This window comes from Mustela lutreola, chromosome 6, assembly GCF_030435805.1.
Source record: "Mustela lutreola isolate mMusLut2 chromosome 6, mMusLut2.pri, whole genome shotgun sequence".
Lineage (NCBI taxonomy): Eukaryota > Metazoa > Chordata > Mammalia > Carnivora > Mustelidae > Mustela > Mustela lutreola.
Genome location: NC_081295.1, coordinates 65,465,248 through 65,481,235, shown reverse-complemented (window position 1 = coordinate 65,481,235; position 15,988 = coordinate 65,465,248). Strand labels below are relative to the sequence as shown.

The 15,988-nt window shown below is 39.5% G+C and overlaps 1 protein-coding gene across 15 annotated transcripts in view; it reads right to left on the bottom strand.

Moving 5' to 3' along the window:
• MAP7 (microtubule associated protein 7) overlaps positions 1-15,988 on the bottom strand; it is a 167,729-nt gene that overhangs the window by 18,272 nt on the left and 133,469 nt on the right. For 10 of the 15 annotated variants that reach the window (XM_059177460.1, XM_059177465.1, XM_059177458.1 and 7 more), the window contains 3 exons: positions 10,974-11,087; positions 6,057-6,208; positions 47-162 (listed from right to left, as the gene is read on the bottom strand). In XM_059177460.1, coding sequence (XP_059033443.1) covers positions 47-162; positions 6,057-6,208; positions 10,974-11,087 — 382 coding nt within the window. The remainder of the gene's footprint in view (positions 1-46; positions 163-6,056; positions 6,209-10,973; positions 11,088-15,988) is intronic. The other 5 variants (XM_059177466.1, XM_059177464.1, XM_059177459.1 and 2 more) reach the window with 1 other exon arrangement.

Here is a 15,988-nt window from a genome sequence, read left to right as displayed (position 1 = left end):
TGCTTCAACATGCGGCAACCCAGACAACCTCTTAAATTTCACTTACCAAAGTCGGGAGGGAGCTGGTGATCTTGCTTTGGAATGAGATGGAGACAGTGCCCTCCGAATGCCAGGTGTGGAGTGGAATGGTAGGTTTTCTCTCTCCTTCTCTCTTTTATAGCCCTAAGTGTGGAGAAACACAATAATCAGATTTGGCTATGAGTGGAACAGTCCCATTCACAGTATCAATAGTGGAGCTGCAACCCACTGAGTGACTTTTTGGAAAATTTCCAGCCTTTGTCATTTATATCCATTACACGGCCACAAAAAGCCCTTGTTACCTCAAATCTGAACCATATAACTGAATTAACACCATCTGACACTGATAATAAAATTGTTGATGTCTGAGGTGGAGTTACATTTGTTAAAAAAAAAAAAATACACTAATACTCTTAGAAAGCACCTATACTTACTTTGTGCCTACAATAACCTGGGATAAATTCTCTCATTACCTTTTTTAACCCAGACAAGTATCGAAATAAAAGTGACTTCCATTTCTCCCTGCCCACCCCCCATTTTAATTATTCAGCATTTTTTTTTCCTATGTTGGAACATAACATATTCAAGACTTACTTTTTTAAAAAATTTATGTGTCTGCTACATCAGAGGTTAATTCCTTTTTTTCTTTTATACTGATACTATATAAGTAATCCCTTTCTCATCTAACGGCCTTTGAAGGAAAAGTCAGGTTCAAGGTGAAGAATTTTAGCTATTTTTAATCTTCTTTGAGGATAGGGGCGCCTGGGTGACTCAGTGGGTTAAAGCCTCTGCCTTCGGCTCAGGTCATGATCCCAGGGTCCTGGGATCGAGCCCCACATCGGGCTCTCTGCTCCGCGGGGAGCCTGCTTCCTCCTCTCTTTCACTCTCTGCCTGCCTCTCTGCCTACTTGTGATCTCTGTCTGTCAAATAAATAAATAAAATCTTAAAAAAAAAAAAATCTTCTTTGAGGATAAAGTGGAAAAGGGAGAGTGGGTCAAAACATCATTCCTCTTCTAATGGTGCACTAGAAATTCAGCCAGGGAGGTGATACCTTTTCTAAGTCAAAATGAACAAAAGGAAACCCAGAACTGTTTGGTAATCTATAGCCAACTGCGACAAAAACAACAACAACAACAAGCCGCAGAGAGCGAGAAAGACTCATTCTAAGTATCTGAAACACGCCAATGAGGACCCGATGCTCGCCGGAGGCATGTGTGTGAGCACCTGTCAGGACCCGACTCCATGCGACCCTGGCAGGAAAGCAGACAGTGGAAGTCGAAGGCAAGGGACAGAATTTCTTTTATTTTATCTAGCTGTGGGGCCAAGAAGCTGGTAGTGTCCCCCTTTTCTCTCCTTCCTGCCTGGGGCAAGCATTAACTCCCTTCTTCCTTTCTTTGTTTCCCCCTTCTTACTCCCCTTCAGTGTTCCTTCTCATTGCTTCTCTCCACTTTCCTTAGTAGCATCCGAGTTGATGGACTGGGCGACAGGTGGGGGGAAAACATGGGTATCAAATAATACTCAGTGTCTTCCCAGAATTTCTAAATAAAACTAATGAACGAACGCCGGGGCAGGGAAGAACTTTACAAGATGCGTGTCCGTTCTAGATCACTTGTGGCTGCCTGACCAGCCTTTGCCCTGATTTCTGGTCCCAGAAGGTGGGAGGTGAGGCCTCAGAAGTCAGTTGTTGTCCTTGGGTGGCAGATGTGGCAGTCAGCACAGAGGAACCTTCCAGCTGCTATACTGGGTGGCAATCCTGTCTGTAGCGTATCAGTGCCAGAGTGGAAGGCCTGGGGCTCTTCCCGAGGGAAGCTGGCATTAAGCACCTCAAGTAACTTTTCTTTTCCTTTTTCTCAAAACATTTTACTTTGGCTGAAGTCAAATTAAGGAGCGATCTGAATGGGAAAATAATTCAGGGTAATTTGTGATGCAGAGGAAACAGGGATGAATTTCATCATCTGTGTCTTGGTAAGACAGGCATCGAGGGAAAGAACCTACAAGAACTGTATAATTCTTTTGGGATTAAAAAAAAATGTTAGAGTGCCATTGAACCAATTCTTTCTAAAACTGCCCTCCTTTTATTCACCTTAAAGAGGCAGGGAAACAGGCAAAGAGAGGTTGAGAAAAATGTTGAATACTTGAGGTGACATCCTCAGGCAGGTAGATGGTTTTACTCTCTTAGATCTTTTAGATGTCTTTTCACTGGTCTTGTCACCCAATCACCTGTCTGGGTACCACACATGTAAAGGCATTTCTCATCTTCCCCCTGATCTGAGTTAATAGCCAGTGGTCTGTACAATAATCTTTCCTATTAACATTTTCCACAAGGTTAATGTGGAACACACAGAGCAATGTGCACACGTCAGTGGACACTGGACCAGCAGGACAAAGACTTTGATTTTACAATTAGAGTTAGGGTTAGAATACAAATAACACTCAAAAGAGACAATATAGACCAATACTCCAAGACCCTGCTTGTCCAATAGAACATTCTGTGATAACAGAAATGTCCTACATCTGTGTTGTCCAATGAGCTAACCACTACCCATATTTGGTCATTTGAGTTTAGATCTAAATGAATTAAAATCAGATAAAACTGAAAAAAGCTATGGAAACATTTCTATGTATAATAGCATCAGAAAGAAAAAAAAGTTTATTCCTTAGGAATAAACTTTACCAAGAAGGTAGAAGACATGTACACTGAAAACTAAAAGACATTGCTAAAAGAAATGAAAAGAACACAAATGGGAAGACATTCTGTGTTCACAGACTAGAAGACTTATTGTTAAAATGTCAATACTACCCACAAGGACCTACAGATTCTAAGCAAGCCCTATCAGAATCCAATGTCATTTTTTGCATAAATAGAAGTATCTATTCTAAATTCATACAGAACTTCAAGGGACCCTGAATAGACAAAACAATCTTGAAAAGAAAGAACAAAGTCAGAACAAAGTCGCGTCCTGCTTTCAAAACATACTACAAAGCTACAGTAATCAAAACAGTGTGGTACTGACATAAAGAGAGACATGGAGACCAATGGAGTCAAGAGCCCAGAAATAAATCCTTACGTTCACAGTCAAAGGATCCTCAATAAGGGTGCCAAGAGCACTGGATGGGAAAAAGACAGTCTCTTCAACAGTTGGTGCTGGGAAAACTGGATATCCACACACCAAAGAACATAGCTGGACCCTTACCTTACACTGTAGACAGAAACTAACTCTAAATGGATTAGAGACCTAAATGTAGTGCTTAAAACGATAAAATTCATGCCAAAAAACAGGAAGCTTCATGACACTAGATTTGATAATGAAGGATTTCTTGGATATGACACCAAAAGCACAGGCAACAAAAGGAGAAATAGACAAATGGAACTGCATCACACTTAAACACTCCTGTGCATCAAAGGATACAATCAAAAGAGTAAGGAAATAAACTACAGAATAAGAGAAATACTTGCAAATCATACATCTGATAAGAGATTAGTACCCAGAATATGTACATATGCTACAACTCAAAAATTAAAATTAAGATGAAACAAATTAAAAAACAAGATTAAAAAACGAGCAAAGGACTTGAATAGATTTTCCTCCAAAAGAGATATGGGAATGGCCCACAAACATAAAAAGATGTTCAACATCACTGATCATTAGAGAAGCGCAAATCAAAATCACAATCAGACAGAGCCTCACACTATTAGGATGGCTACTATAGAATAAACAAAACCCCATAAAATAACAAGTGTCGGTGAGGATGTGGAAGAAGTGGAACCCCTCTATACTGTTGGTGGGAATATGAGTGATATGGTTCATTTATTATGGAAAACAGTATGGTTGGCAGTTCACCAAAATACTAGAAATAGAATTACCACAAACCCCAGCAATCCCACTTCTGGGTATATATCCCAAAAGACTGAAGGCAAGATCTTGAAGAGATAATTTGCTACCCACACAATACAGCAGGGCTAATCGTAGGGTTATTCAGATTCAAGAGGCAGAAGCAGTTCAAATGTCCACCAGCAGATGAATGGATTAGCAAAATCTGGTAGATGTGTACACGTGTGTTCATGTGTATACGCATGCATGCATACACACAATGGGATATTATTGGCCTTAAAAAGGACAGAGATCCTGTGACATGCTACAACATGGGCGGACAGACCTTAAGGACATTATACAAAGTGACACGAGCCAGTCACGAAAGGACAAACGATTCTATTTCTATGGCATGTCTAAATGTAGTCAAATTCAAAGAAAGAGAAAGTAAAATGGTGGGTTGCCAGGGGTTGGGAGAGGAGGACATAGGGAGCTGTTGTTCAGTGCGGATAGTTTCAGTTTTGTAAGATTTAAGTAGTTCCGGGGATAGGCTGCACAACAATGTGAACAGACATAACATTACTGAAATGGACGCTTAAAAATAGTTAAGATGGTAAATTTTGTTACTTTTTTTTTTTAACTATAGTTAAACATTTTTTAAAAAAGAAAATGGAATTTAAAGTTCTTTTTGGTATTCTCACTAGTGACTTTTTCTTCCCCCCCACCCCCACTAGCCACTTCTCAAGTGTTCCATAACCACTGGTGGCTGGTGGTTCAGCTGAACTCCAAGGGGCAGCTCTGGGGTATAAAGGAATTGTGAGTCGTTTCCGGAAACAGGTATTTGCCTTAATATTTGGTAAGGAGGTGAAAAGATGACCAATAAATCAAATACAGAAGAAGGCATAAAAAAAAAATTAAAATGGGTGAGAAAGCGGAGCTTCTGAATCATGTGATGACAAATCCCTCTCCTTTAATCTGTTGGCCAAGGGTCTGCTCTGATCCTTCCCTCCTGGCATGTTAGGTTGTGTTTTTATCCATAACAACATGCTTTTCCTTTGCTAAAGGCTTCTCCCCCTCCAGGAAGTCCCCAACCTCTGGGGGCAAAGCTGTTCTAACTATGGCTTTTTATCCACAGCTAGGCTTTCTGAGGCTAACATGCTAATGATGAACAACTACCCAGACATCCAAGGTAGTTTCACTTCAAGGTTCATTCGCAAGACCTCCTTGCAGTGCTGGAGGTCTGGAGGACTGACTCAATCAGGAATTAAACGCAGATTCCTGAAAACCTGGGGCTTGGAAGAAAACTGCCTATAGGAAAAGCCATCAAGCTCTCACAACCCTCAAACTATTCTCAAACATCTAAGCAGCATCCTTCTAAGTGTCCATCAGCTTTATAAGTCTGAACTGCTCTGCAAAGTTAAGATAAAACAAAAAAATTGTTCGGCCTTTTATTAAACAGGTCACAGTATTCCCATGGGAATGAGATCTTCTGGTCCTTTAGGAGTAAGTACAATGACTGAAGACCACACAACAGTATCTACTTTTTTCAGCAGATACCAAATACACACAGTGTGAAGAAGAAAGGTGCTTAGAGACACAAAAGCTACCTCACTGTATTTATGGCATGAAATTCATTATCAGTGAAAACTTGCGTTGGCTCAGCCACCTTGCCAGGTCTCACAAGTACAAGTTATATTCTTCACTTGCAAAATCCGAGTCTCTGACACAGCCCAACTGCCTTTCAAGAATTTGTTACCTAGCAAATCACTAGTGCTTTCAAAATATTTGCTTACTATATTGTAAGATTTGGGCCTTGACAGAGAGAAGCTAGACAGACAAAAATGCTTTGTTTTGCTTTTTTTGGTGAATCACATTCAGAGTTCAGCAAGCTCCTGGATATGCTGTAAGAAAAGGCAGAGGCAGCCGTCCAGGCCCACATGCCCTTCCAGGGCTTTCTGACTGGCAAACATGAAGAAGTGTGCTGGCGTGACCTTTATTCGTACACAGGCCCCCTGTGCATGCACACACTTGAACAGAGAACAGTTTTCATTCTCAAATTCACATTTCTAGGGGGAGCCCAACTCACATTTCTAGAGGGAGCGTGGGGAACGCCGCCGCCCAGGTGCGGGCACCTCCCGCTCTGACACCCACAGGGCACCTGGGGCTGGTGTCCATTCTGCACAGAAATAGCACAGACTCGCCAGGCTACTCCCACCGGCTACTCACCGCGGTGCCGGGAACCGTCCTCCTTCTCGCGGAGCCCTCCGGTGGCGTTACTGAGAATTTGGGTCGCTCTGTCAGATTTCTAGAGTGTGCAGCTCTGTAGGGCATGATGTTGATGGGGCTGCAAGATGCTGAACGAGGACAAATGGGGATAACTAGGGTGTAGGTGATTGTTTTACACACAAGAGCGCCAGAGGAGCAGTTGAAGGAAAGCCAAAAGCGGGTTCAGGAAAAGGAGCAAAGCAGAGACAGAGAGAAAAGTAGGGAGAAGAAGTTATTACCTAAAGGTGTCCAGAACCATCACAGCCAACTCTCCTCTCACAGTCCTATTGGTTTACAGTGTGTCCAAAAAGAAGCCATGTCCAAGTGAAAAATCTAGACTACATAAGTTATTGGGCTATTGAAATATTGAGTAAAGATACAGATGTAGTCTAATATTAAGGAAAGCAATGGGCTTATATTCCTATGAACTGATGGTTCTGGTAAAACATGACATTAGTGACAGATCATTTTATATAAGGACTGTTTATAAACAGATTTTTCCTAATTAGCTTTAAGATGGAACGAAAGGTGGAGACAGGAAGTAAGCAAGCAGGCAAGCAAGGTGGACTCCAGCCATTTCAGGAGTAAAGTTCAAAAGCCAGTGGAAAGCACAACGGAATTTTTACAATGTTAAATAACCAAGTCGTACTAGATGTTCAGGCTTGTTACAAGGATAACTGATAATTTCCAGAAACAAATTCTGTAAATGTTTTGTCTCTTTAAAGCCAGATCAGATGCGTGACTTCTGGGTTTTCCCAAAAGTCAAAGCATTTGATGATTTATAACAAGCAGTAGAAGATATGGGGATACGGAATGTAATCATTTCAAATGGTGAACAGAACATATACATGTTAGAACGGCCAAAAATAAAGTTGAATTGTGGATAGCTTTTACTGTTTTACTCAGGTTTTGTTTTGTTTTGTTTTTGTTTTTAAATCACATTTTCTGATTATTAACCTTCACAGAAACACAATCATTAATCAAGTCATTCTGGGCAAAAAAAAAGGTTTAAGGAAGTTCATATAACATGACATAGGTATCAAAAGTGTGGATTCTAAGGTTCCAAGGTTCATTTTTCAGATCTCACTCAGAAATCTTTTTCTCCAGCAAAAGATGAGACAATTAAACATTACTCCTTGCAAAGAATACTATGTGCTTGGATAATGTTATGAAATGACTTTACCTACCTAAAGCGATTGTAGCAAACTTTTAAAAAGACCATTATTTCAGCTAAGTATAATGGTATTTATTAGTAAATTAAAAACTCAGAAGTTCACAAGGCAAATTAGGAATTTTGGAATTACAGAGTTGAAACTGTTATTTTGGTTTCATTTACAGACAGAAAGTTGATCCGATTGCTTATTTATTCACGTGCTCTCTTATTAAACAAGTCATATTATTTTTTGGTTATCGCTAAATGGTCAAGGCAGGGAATGCATTAGAAATTGCATTCTCTTTTCCAATCCTCTCAAAACAGAACTCTGTTGCTTCAAGATAAACTAAAACACTTGGCATTCCCTCTCAGCCCTCCTTAAAAGAATATGTGTATCTTAACTTGGGAGTTGACCTAAAACTTTGCTTTAGACCTTAGTGGTGAAGGAAGTTCCCTTTCATTGTGAGAAAGGAGAAAGAACCTAGTCTCAATTGTCTTCTTGTGATCACAGGGGAAACTACTAGAAAATAACTCTTTTCAAGCACCACAACAAAGCATTTGCATTTCCCAGACTCGAAAGAGTTCAATGATGTAAAATTCTTGCAAGCCGGTCAAATGCATTTGAAGAATAACATCCTGGCACAAGGCACTTCCAGGGGATTAATGACCAGGAGAGGCACAGACTGCCCAGGGCACAACTAGAGGCCATTCACCTTGTTCCAGAATCAAGAGACCTTAGACCACAGCCCTGCTCTGAGGACAGAATCTAACAGAAAAAAAGGAAAAACAGAAATAGGAGTTCATTTTCCTCCAGCAGAAAATAATTTCAGGGGTATCTAGGGAGCACTTCCTGAGATGATCATCGATGGCTGTAAGCCAATCTCATCACGCCTTTGGTTCATTCTGTATTGTAGCACCAAGGTCATATTAAGCAAAGGAAGAAAAATATCCTTCAATCCATCTAGTGAAGTCTGTACAAGAATCCTCAAATTTAATTGTTTAAGGAATATTGTCTGGCCAAAACAAACACTGTAAATTCTTTCTAAAGACATTACGTTTCATGGAATTGGTTGTTCAGAACTGCAACTAGTAAAAAACCTGAAACCTTTCAATCATTTATTGGAATTATCTTGCCCTTCTGAAGAAGAGAGTAAGAACAATAATATACAGTATTTTGATTTTCCCAGAGTGCTCTTCGTATCCCAAAGTAGTTTATTAAACATGAACATTCTTCTAGGGAGTGTCCAGTAGACCATCTTCTATAATATCTCTATTTCCTTCTACTCTCGGTAGCAAGGGTGCATTAATTTAACTTACTCAAAATCTTATAAATGAACTATATGAAAAGGTGCAGAGAAAAGAAAATGCAGTACAAGTAGGCAGATTATAGCACAGAGAATAGAAAACTTATAAAATAAAATAATATTAATAACATTTATTGAGTGTCTACTATATGCAGGTACTACTCTAAATATTTTACATGTATCAACTCATTTAACCCTGAGCTCTAACAATCACATGTATTTTAAATGTATTTTTAAAAATGGGCACGGAGAAGTCAACCCAAAGCAGTGGCCACAAATGAGAGGTAGGGGACCTGCAAATTTCAAATGTTCTTACTGCTTCTTCTGGGAGTTTGCCATCACCAAACACCCTATGGGTAAGGATGGCTGTTGTGATCTGCTCTTGTAACCCTGGATTTGGACATAGGTCATCCTCTTGCCAGTGGCAACCAGATTTAAGATGAACTCAGGAGACAACAGTAAAATGGAAAAACAAGGAAGAATAATTGTGGAGAGCAGATGGAAAAAGGAAAAGTGATGAATACAGTGTTTTTGACAAGATAAACGTAATTACATATATAATTTCAAATGGAAAATAAAGAAAAACAACAGTTCTGGTTGGTTAAATATAAGGTGTATCAAGGCAATAATAAAGTAACAATCACCTAAGGACTGTATTAGTAAGAGCGGCAACTCAAGTAAAGGCATTTACTTGAGCATTGCTTCACAGTAACATAAATTACAGAAATGTATCCATTTGTGAGAAGGAGAATGGAAAAGTTGCAAAGCAAAGAACAGGCAGCCAGCAGGCAAAAAGCACCCTGATAGAGTAGAACAGTGAAGAGGGAATGTGGGAAGATGGGTGGGCAGAGTGGGTGGAGAATGAGCCAATGATGTCGAAAAGGACTGGAGGAGGACGAAAAGAATTGACACAAGTTAGTGGTGACAGAAACAGCAAAGACAGACACTTTCTCAGCTGCAAGGCAGTCATTCAGCATGAAACCACATATGGGGTGGAGATTCCAAAGCATCAGAGCCCTCAACTATTTAGAGCCTCCGAAACAGGACTGAAAGCAATGTTACAGTTTCTTCAATTAGCTGGACATATGGAAAAACTTCATGGCTTGTGTAAGAGTATGACATTCTCAGAAAATAAACTATCTTAAAGTTAGCTGTATTTTCTCCTCCAGAAAAATCTCAGATGTGATGTGACAGCTGACAGGAGAGTTCCTTCAAAGAAAACACAGAACACTGTGGTCCAGCTAATTGAATGCACAACCGTACGCAGAGCATCCCTCCAGGCGCTGAGGATGGAGGGGGGGAAGCACGTATAAGATCCAATGCACCAATGTGAATTCTAAGGGACTCTTCCATAAGTCACTTATTGTCACTGCACTTGGTCTCCACAAGCAGGTGGTATGAATGTCTGCACTTGCTTCTATGACTGCCTCCTGGGGGTACTGTGAGAATTAGGGTTGTTATTACCTCACTGGGCACCAGAGATGGGAAAAAAAAATCATAAAACCACCAAGAATTCTTCGCAAAGAGGGCTAATGAACATGAAGAGACTTGCAGAGGCCAAGCATTTTGAAAGGGAACTTTATGAAGAGGCTGTGTAATTTCCCAAGCGCCAAAGACAAGGGCGGCTCGGCTGCTTACAGAGATATACCAATTGTGCCCAGAGATATTAGGGAAAAACCAAATCATCATGAAAGAGCCATTGAGAAAAGCTGCGTATATATCTTTCTTTCCAGCTAGATATAGGCTCTACACTAACTTCTCATTAAACTAATTGGCTCATTCAGGCATGCTTTGCATTTCAAAAACGCAGAGGAGTTATAACTAATTATAATAACCAGTACTTGGCACATTCTCCATATTTTCAAAGTATGTAACAAAGAAGAAGACTGTAATTAGCCTTCTCCACAGCTCTCAGAGATTTGAAAGGGTACTAATTCCTAGATTACCTACAAAAGCCCAGCCCAGGCAGAAGTAGCTAGCCCACAGCCACATCGTGAATCTCTTGCTTAAATCGACCTGGGCTTTGATTTTAGTCTCCAGCCCATCTATTAGTATTAAATATTAAATTGTGTCTACCTCCAATGGTTTGCTCAGATGCAGGGGCAGAGAGAAAGGCGGGGAAGGGGTAGGTTTTTCTGGTGACACTACAAACACGCAGAAGCATCCAAAGCCATTGGATCCCAAGGAGGGGCATCCTTTGTCTGCCTAGCATCTGGTGTCCAGATAAGATGCAAAGGGGAAACGGTACCAGGAGCATGAAACCAACACCAACAGACATTTCCAAAGCTACTGCACCCAGGCAGAGAGAGGGCGAACACACTGAGGAAGACCGAGATGTGATTGGATGGACCGGGGTGGCTCAGGTGTGCTTTAAAAGGAAGACTTTACCTCACCAAGAAAGTGGTACCTTGACAGTTTTACCTGTATCTCCAGACAAGGCCGCTGTGCTTTTGCTTCTCGCCAGGAACGAATGTGTGGGCGTCAGCAGTCTGTTAACAACGCTGCTCTCCCAGGGGCTGAGCTGCAGGCGGCGAGCTAGATGTCACCACATAAGCGAATTGTTAGACGAATTCTTTCCGGGGGGCAGGAGGGGGCAAGAGCATCATACTTATTGCTTGTATATGCCAGGCCTTCAAGAGACGAGGCTCTCCAGGGAGGACCGCTGGGATAGGGTCTGGGAGATGGGAACTCTGCCCAAAGGAGGAGCTATTCCAAAATGTTGCCTTGCTTCAACATCTTCAAGATGTTAAGTTTGTGATGGGCTCTATGTTAGTTTCATGGATGCAGACTTTGCTAACCACCCTCCTTTAGGAGTGAACAGGTAACAAAACCTAAATATCATGTCACCGTCGGGTTTGGCATGCAGTCATACCGATCTATGACCTCATCAGGATAGGCAGAGGTAACAAAACCTAAATATCATGTCACCGTCGGGTTTGGCATGCAGTCATACCGATCTATGACCTCATCAGGATAGGCAGAGGACTAAGGGGCACACACCTCAGCCAAAGGGCTTCCTAAGTATCCTGAATCATCAACTCCAACACAGGCTTTGGCAGCTTAATGCAAGACTGCACTTCTATACAAATATAGATGGAAAGGGTCTCCGTCACATTTTCTAGATGTCCATGAGCTGCTACTTTGTCAATTGGGGGGGAAATTAGATCTAATAAAAGGATAGAGGGCTCAGGCAAAGTTCTGTCTGGGATTTCCTTTCCATTTAGCAAGCCAGGTTCTTTCAGGTCCCTGTTTGACAACAACGTAAACATTTTGGTGGAGGACAAGGGTAAAATGGAAGCAAGATGAAATTAAATAGAAAAACCAAAATCCAATATAAACCTAATGTGAGAAATTACTAGTGGGTGTGTGAACATAGTCCCAAACTATACTGGGGCTTGGTGGTAAGACCACTGTTGGGAAATGCATGATAATTATAAATTAATGACTTTGCTGATATTGTTAGCTGATATTGTTAGCTTCCAGTGGTGGCCCATAAAAATATAGAAGCTACTTTCTGCAAATATCAGGGAAGAAGTTTGCAAAATCCTACAAGTACCACTAAAGTAAGGTAACCATACATCTTTATTTAAGGGTACACTCCCTAGTCACTGATAAAAGTCTTTAAAACTGTCTAAACCTGACAAAGCTAGTTCTCATCTATACTATAAACAGCAGGTGCAAATCCTTTTGTCTCTGGAGCGATTGTTCTTTTAATAATCTTTTGTATGTTGTACTTTAAAGAAACGACATTTAAATTCTAAAAAAACTAGTTTTAGTTAACAGAAGTTACCTGATGTGAAATGTTGGTATAAATATCTTCTCCCATATGAAAGGAACTACCAACCTTCAGTAAGTACATTAATTACCTGACTTTATTTTTTAAAAAGTGGTTATTTTGATCAAGGCTGCAGTGAATCTAAGAATTAGTGAATTATTTATTAGATTTTTGTTATTAGGAGAGTCTTCACAGTTAAATCAAATCTTACCTGACAGACATAAATAAAAGGATTGTATCAATACATACATGTCTTATAAATACAATAATATATGTAACGGAGTAACAGTTACATGGTAGAACAACAATGGAACAAGGGCTGCTGTAATATGGCCGTGTGTGTATGTGAGCACCAACAATGGCATTGAATGTCAACTAAAAGTACTATACAGTCACACAAGAAAGCCAACAGGGAAGAGTGAGGAGGATGAAATGAAAATATTCAACAGAACTATATTTTTTCAAGTAGACGAGAAGGGGAAGAAGAGAGGAATGCTTCTTTTCCTTGATAAACTCTGCAGGATGACTGGTTCACAACTGCAGAGATGGTTTACTATTGGGAAGACACGTCTTTTCTTGCCCCCTGGATTAACAAGTTCATTAACTTTATTTCTGTGAGTCTTTAAAGCATCAACCAAAGAATCTGCCTCAAATAAAGATTCAAAACCCTTTTTGACTTGTGTTTAAAGCAAATCCAAAGAGATTTGTTTCATAGATCTGACAGCCTGAATGAAAGATTTTGCCAGAGGGAACATGTTTCCGCTTCTGCGTTCATTACTATGCCCTGAATGAAAGAGAGAGAGAGAGAAAGAGAGAGAGATCTCTTTCGTAAGATAACTTTCAGTAAAGGTTAGGACAGGAGAGTTAGTTTATGCCCTCCCTCCCACCCACCACCACCTGAGAGGTGCCTGATTTTAAGATGACAAGCTTCTGAAGAAAGGGATATTAATTTTCATGAAATAATTTTTAGTACTGATCCTACTTAAGCACAATGAGATATTGACAACTTCTATAACAGACCATCTGGACCAGGGGAGGCACACAAACACAGATATTTGTATTATGGTGTTCTTCCAAATGCAGGAAATCACTGTTCAGTTTCAGATGGGTGCCGTGCAAAAATCAGGCAAGTGTTGCCAGATCCTGATAGTTCGTGAAAAGCAGGAAACCCAAATGTTATAGGAGATATTTCATTTTTAGTATGATGGCAGTGAATTCAAATCAAAACGAGAACAAAAAAACCCTGCTTAGGTCCACCAGAACCTGCCTGTGGACAGAATGCAGCTCTACCACCAGGTCCTGTGATCTAGATTCTAGGGGAAAATGTATGGAGTAATTTTAGTAATTTCATTTATTGCTTTTTTGGAAACTCCTTATCCTTCCTTGAGAAAAATCTGGTTAAGTAGGTAGCTTAAGAATATTAAGAAACACATTTTTAACGCAAAAATTTCCAGTGGCAAAATTTTCTCTACTGCAGCACTTACAAAAATCTTTGTTAATCAAAGGTTTCCTTTAACCTAGATCATTTTCTCAGTCTATGTAACACTATATTCAAGTGTGACAACCCAAATATTTAAAAACAAGTAGGGCACAGGCACAGAGCTAATGGATGCCATGCATTAGGTCTGGAGGACTTAGGGAAGCATGGCTTGGGGAAGTGGATATTTACCAAATAGTATGGGAATATTTCAGTATTTTTAATAACCAGGAGAGTATTCCAGCTGAATGTCAACCTTGATAGCACCAGAGCCTCAATTTAGCCTCAGCTTGAAGGCCTGTGCTGTAGGGCTGAGAAAGCTCAGACAAGCTAGTAAATGGTGTACACCCTTTATAGATGAGTCTGTAAAAGCCTCTAATTTAATAATTTGATAAGAATGCTTCCTAATTTAATAAAGCATAACCAACTTTTAAAAATAGCAGAAAAAAAAGAGAGCAGAAAATAAAATCAACTAAATTACTTAAATTTATCAATTAGATAAGTTCAAATTCAGAAGAATATCTGTTTTCATTAAAAGGCCTAGACCCCTCACTGTCCAACTGAAGGTTTTGGTTAACTTAAAAAAAAAAAAAAAAGCTTCCTGGGCCATGTGGGAACTCCTGATGAACTAAATCTTCCTTCCTGGCCAAACTTGACCTTGCCTATTGGACCCAGCACTGGTGGTACATGGTTCTTTCGACAAGGGGGCAGAGAAGCAGAACTCCCAAATTTAGTGCTCTCCCTCTGATCCTATTAGTCCAGCTTAGGATTCTACTGATAGACCCCATGATTCAAGGGGCAGTTTCCTGGACCTGGCTATTGAACGTCCCTTGATCCTTAACCTCACTCAAAGGAAGAATGCATATAGTTGGGGTTGATGTAAGGAAGGACCACCATGAAGGCAAGAACTGAAGATTCAGTGTAGCAAAAACATGGGTTAGGAGCTGGTGATCTCTGTGCTAGACCTTTTTCTCCAACAGTTAGTCTGTAGGATATTAAATCAGGTCTTTCCCCTCTGCCCATCATCTCTGGAACTGTTACCCCAACTGGAGCAGATGAGCCATCCAATAAAACTCTCCCAGTTCTAAGATCCTATTAAGAATATCCAATCAGACACGATCAGGCAGAATCTATTAAACAATCTTGCTGCTAGTTGACAAATCACTGTTGTCCCATAGAAGGGTGGTAGGATATTGTTCGGTTTATTGCCCATCTACCCCAAATGCAGCTGTGAAACTGCAGGAGGCAGTAGGTAATGTTTGACTTTAAAGTGCTGTAAAATCCTGATTGTAGTTTGTCTTAGACACAGGTTCATAAAAGTATGAAATTGAAGTGCTGAGTAAGTGATCAAATCCAAAGAAAAGATGAGTGGACAACTATAAGAACAGCATTCGTATGTTATATTTTATACTAAGGGAATGGGTTTGAAAATAAAGGCTATTTATGAAAGGAATGTTAATTCATAATACTTATAGAATTATATAATAATACTTATAGAAATATATCATAATTATATATAATGAATATATAATTCAATTATATAATAATTATATATATAAAGAATATATAATTCATAATACATATAGAAGGCTCCTAAGTCTAGTATCCATGATTTAGGTAAATTAGTTAAAAAAATAAAAAAGAGTAATGGTTTAGGTTAAAAGGCAAGAATAGGAAATTGTGCAACATGCAGTGCTTTAAGAGATTAGTTATTAGTTATAAAATAACATCAACATATATAATATTATACATTACAATTACACAACTTTTATACAATACAAAATACATCAATACACATACACACATACAGAACATGCACACACTGAATTTTTTTTAAAGACTATAAACACTGAACGTTTCCCAGTTTCTTATAAAGCATTGAAAATATCACAATTTGTTACTTTTAGAGAGTATGTGTTTTTATACTGCACACTAATTCTTTGGCTTTCTAATTTAAAATGAATTTAAGTTCTGTAAAACCATAGCTTATCTTAAAAACTTGATTTTTGCTTCTATGAGATATAAATATGTAAAATAAAACTTAAATTTTGTCAATAACTCAACATTCATGTACTGTAAATCCGTGGGATGAATAAAACTCAGAATTCAAATAAAACATTAACTGGAGGACTATGATTATTAAAAGTTGTAGGAAGTTTCAATGATGGTATTCTTGAGGTTAGG